The sequence below is a fragment of the Geospiza fortis genome, unplaced genomic scaffold (genome assembly GCF_000277835.1).
Source record: "Geospiza fortis unplaced genomic scaffold, GeoFor_1.0 scaffold10, whole genome shotgun sequence".
Classification (NCBI taxonomy): Eukaryota; Metazoa; Chordata; class Aves; order Passeriformes; family Thraupidae; genus Geospiza; species Geospiza fortis.
In genome coordinates, this window is record NW_005054326.1 from 148485 (window position 1) to 152946 (window position 4462).

The following is a 4462-nucleotide window of genomic DNA, read 5'->3' on the forward strand; positions in this document are numbered from 1 at the left end:
CCCTACCCAAAACCACTCATGAAAACTTTGTCCCTCACTTCGTCAGAATGTGATTCCCTTTATCCAGGTCCAGGATTAAATTTCTATGCAAATATTTGCAGATGTTTTATGAAAAGTCCTAGTGAAATGGAGACTTTTGAATGCTCCCTACCAGCTCTAGGGCAGGGTTATAGATCTTCCTTTGGAATCAGTGCAAAATTATCTCGTACATTTATGTTCACTGGTACTTTTTCATTTGCATTTATTTAACTCTCTCGAAGATTTTGGCTTTCATCATTTCCTGTTAGGAAGTATTCCAGAGTCCTGCAAGTTACACTGCCCAGAAGTCTTCTATATTTCAGGAAAATTTTCCGTCCTTTATAGAGAGCATTTTTTTTTTCAGTGGCTTGCTGAACTGTTCCCATGCTAAGCCACAGTCAGCATTAATTCCAAGAAACCAAATGCTCACAGCCACTGCTGAAATGGGGCCATTTCCTAATGAAGACACCCCTCTGTTTCCTCTGAATGGTTGTCCTGCTAGATCTTGTCACTACTTTTTTTTTTCTCTCTATCCCTGGTGTTTGTAATTCCCATGGACCTGTTGATGGCTTTGCTTTTCTTCTCCTGAGCATTGCTAACATCTGCATTCGAAATATTTGACACTTTTCAGCTATTATGATTGTTCCTGTTGACTCTGCTGTCATTTCTGGTGCTCAAGTACCACAGCTTCACTGAATTATGAGACTGTTTCCCTGTTGCTCTGCACAGAGCAGCTATTCTCTGCAGTAGGATATTTCTGAACAGGGAGCCCCCAATCTCCTTTCTGCTGTCCCTTCAATTTTTTTCTCCCTCCCACAACTGCACTGGAACTGCCGCCCTCAATTCTGTGTTTCTTAGCTATTTTTTCCAGTTGCCATTTTTCCACATGAAACCCACTTCTCCTTTCCATCCAACCTTTCTAATTTTAAGGACTGTTGAGACACTTTTTTCAGTATGCAGAGAAATGTTCTGTTTTGTCTTACAGATAGATCCCTGTACAGAAGGGCTGCTAAGGCAGAGTCTGTTCCTCCCATTAGATTTGCTTCCCTCCATGGCCTGTTGTTTACTGTTTCTTTCTGTTTACAGTTCTGCAGTTGGTTCTCCCTCTATATCTTATTTAAGCCCACTTTAACTGATTTTTTGGAATAAAAGTTCATGAGAAGCTGTTTCAAATACTTTATATAAACTCAAATATATTGAATGACCTTTATTTCTTTCATCCATTATCTTAGTTATTCCATCAGAAAAATAATCAAGGTTTTAGAGTAAGATCTATTCTTTGTAGGTCTAGATTGGTTCTTTTTCTAGTTTAACCCCTTTGTGCACCCTCAATAACACTTCTTCTGAGTCATCCAGTGATATCTTTTAGTTCAATATTTTAGAGACATCCTTTCTCTCCCCTAACCAGGGGAAAAAGAAGATAACAAAAAGTAGCCTTGGTAAAGAGATATTATTTGTTCCATACTGCAGATCCGAAACCTTTTGAAGCACAACAGAGGACTGAGGCTGTGACAATTTTACTATTATCAGAATACACATGGAGTGGAAACCAGCAGTGAAGCTTAGTAATTCCCACTTGTACTCCGCTAGCTGATGAGGCAGAGCAGCACTGAAACAAAGAAAGTGCTGACAGAGCCTTGAAACAAATAGAATGAGGCACCCAGACTGTGGAGAGAAGACCTGGGTGAAGGGGATAGAAATGATTCTGTCAGCCACGTAAATGTCAATACCCCACATAGATTTCAGGAGGGTATCAAGAACAGAGTGAGATAGAGAGGAAAAAGCAAGGAGCAAATACAGGAGGCAGTTGTTAGGGAGTTCTAGGGGCAGAAATGCCTTCTCTTGCAGCTTGAGTACAGAAGGGCTGTGACTGTGAAAGCAGAAGAGAGAGGACACGGGTGGAAGTTGTGGCAAACCTCTGGTAATGGCAACAGCCAGGCCTGGATGCCTAGCACAGCATCCAGTCTGGAAATCTGTGTGTTCCCAGACGGCAGGGGATGGCAGTCAGCCATCCTGTCCCTGTGCCAGCATGCCCATGTTCTCCTCCCTTGAGCCCTGCTATGCAGCAAAGTTCTTCCTGATCATCCTCACCCCTGCTTGGCTCAGGGGTGGCTCTACTGCTTTTCCATGCCATGGATAAGGGCTGGTACCTCCAGCTGTCTTGGGGCTGCCTGAGCACTCACCAGAACAGGGGCAGGTCAGGGGAAAAAAGGAGGAGCAGAACAAGGCCTGCTAAAGGAAAGGGTCTCAGGGTAGTGACCAGGTCTTTTCCATGCCTCCCTGCCTCCATCATCAGATCAGACAGGCAAAAAAGGGAGGGTTAACACTTTTCATACCACCCACAGCTACCAAAACACCACCAAGTGATATTCTTTGGGGGTATCACAGCCCTTTTTGAAGATCTTGCACATTAAGAGAAATAACTTCATGGAAAGGGTTATGTAAAAATTGGAATGGACCGCCCAGGGAGGCGGTGGAGTCACCATCCCTGGAGGTGTTCAAGAAGGGCCTGGATGTGGCACTTAGTGCTATGGTCTGTTTGACAAGGTGGTGATAGTTCAAAGGATGGGCTTGGTGATCTCAGAGGTCTTTTCCAGCCTCAGTGATTCTGTGTGGTCTTGGCCCAGCAGAAGACCCTGTTCAGCAGTACAGTTGCAATGCATGGAGAGAGAGGGAGGAAAGGGGTTAAGCCACCTGCCACCTCCTCACCTACCAATATCCTGAATACCCATCACACCTAATGATATCCCCCATCCCTGTCAGCACAGTGAGCACAAGCTTGGTGCACACTGTGGAGCTGGAGCCCTTGGTGCCTCACTCCTCACTCCACTTCCAGGGCTGCTCAGCTCGAGCAGGTTAGAGCAGGCATGACTTTCCCTGGGGAACACTGAGTTTTCTGTGTTCCCTCCCCTGTCTCCCACACACATCCTCTCACCTCGTTCTCAGACTGGGTCTAGGATTTTAAACATATTAGGGTTCATATACTGGTATAAGGCTTGGATAGAAACTTTCCAGAAACTTTTCTCCTTTGGAAAAGCGTTCCACTGAAATCAACACTTTCCTACAGGAAAAGGCCAGTCTGGCAAACAGATGAAGTTCTGAGGCAGCTTTCAATAATCTGAAATGTCTTCAGTTGAAATGTCAGTCTGAAAAAAATATTTGCGTGCGAATCAAAATGGCTTGGATTTGAAACAGCACTTTTTTTCCAAATTGAAAATGTAAATTTTTTTTAAACTGATTTTTTTAAACGAAATTGGAATATGCTAATGTTTTGTCCCACTTTGGTGTGAAAGCAAATGTCAGGAATATCAGCATTTCCCACAGGAGTGGGGAGACTTGGCCCTGGCTGCCCACCCACGCAGAGGATAGGTTTGCCATTCTGCCTCTACTTCAACTCCACTCCTCCCTATCTGCCCCTGAGCCCCCCTCCTGCTGGAGATGATGATGATGATGATGATGATGTGCAAAGCTGTCAGGGTTGCTGTGTCTAGCAGAAGAGCAGCAGGGCCCCAGCACATGTGCTTGGAGGGGGCGAAAGGGAGGGCAGCTTCCTCCCAGCCCTTCCTGCAGCCGGTGCAGGAGCCCTAGAACAAAGAAAGGTTTATCTGCAGCCCTTGTTGGAAAGATAGAGTGGCTGCCTGGATCCTAAAAGTCTCAAGGTGCTGGATATGCTGAATACTGCACATTCATGCCAGCCTCCAGCCCTAGCAGGGTGTGAGGTGTTGGTTTTGCTCAGCCCTGGGAGCATTATCCCAGGCCCCCATCCCACTATGCCCTTGCTCTGTCAGAGGGTCTCTCTTATTCATTCATTCTCTTATTTCAGAAACGAGTTCTCTTCCTCACCAACGATTATTTCTTCACGGACATCAGTGGCACACCCTTCAGGTGAGCAAGGACTTGTGGCACCAATAGAGTGTACCAGAAGTCTGATCAGGGACAGCAGATCAGTCCCTTCTCTTCATAAATATTGCTGCAAGTCATGAGTAGAGCAGTAGGAATAAATGACTTCTTTGTTCCTGTTGCCATTAAAATATTATTTGGGGTCAATTCAAAAGGAATATTATGATTTACCTGAAATTCAGAGTCTGACAGCTATACCTTAGGTAAAGCATGTTGTTTTGTTTCAGAGAAATGAGACAGCTTAAATTTTCATTTCCACTGAATATGGTATATGGTACTGGTGTATGGCTTTAAAAAAACCTCAACATTGTTATACACTGAAAATTATAAAACAACAGATAACAAATGAAGGAAATTGTGAGGGGGAGGAGAGGGAGGTGGGTGTTGGTTTTTCCCCCCCTCCCGCTGAAGTGGTTTGAAACTGGCAGAGATTTGAGAAATGTTATCATTGACCTGAACCTACAGTGTTGGCCAAAAAAAATTGTCACCAGCAATGCCTCATAACTCTGCAGACAGGTTCCTTAGCCCCCTGTGCTGAAATGGG

At 44.7% G+C, this 4462-nt stretch overlaps 1 protein-coding gene across 1 annotated transcript in view; it reads left to right on the forward strand.

The window, feature by feature from the left end:
- CACNA2D4 (calcium voltage-gated channel auxiliary subunit alpha2delta 4) overlaps nt 1-4462 on the forward strand; it is a 116313-nt gene that overhangs the window by 36733 nt on the left and 75118 nt on the right. The window contains exon 19 of the mRNA XM_031057045.1: nt 3842-3903. Within this exon, the coding sequence (XP_030912905.1) occupies nt 3842-3903 (62 nt within the window). The remainder of the gene's footprint in view (nt 1-3841; nt 3904-4462) is intronic.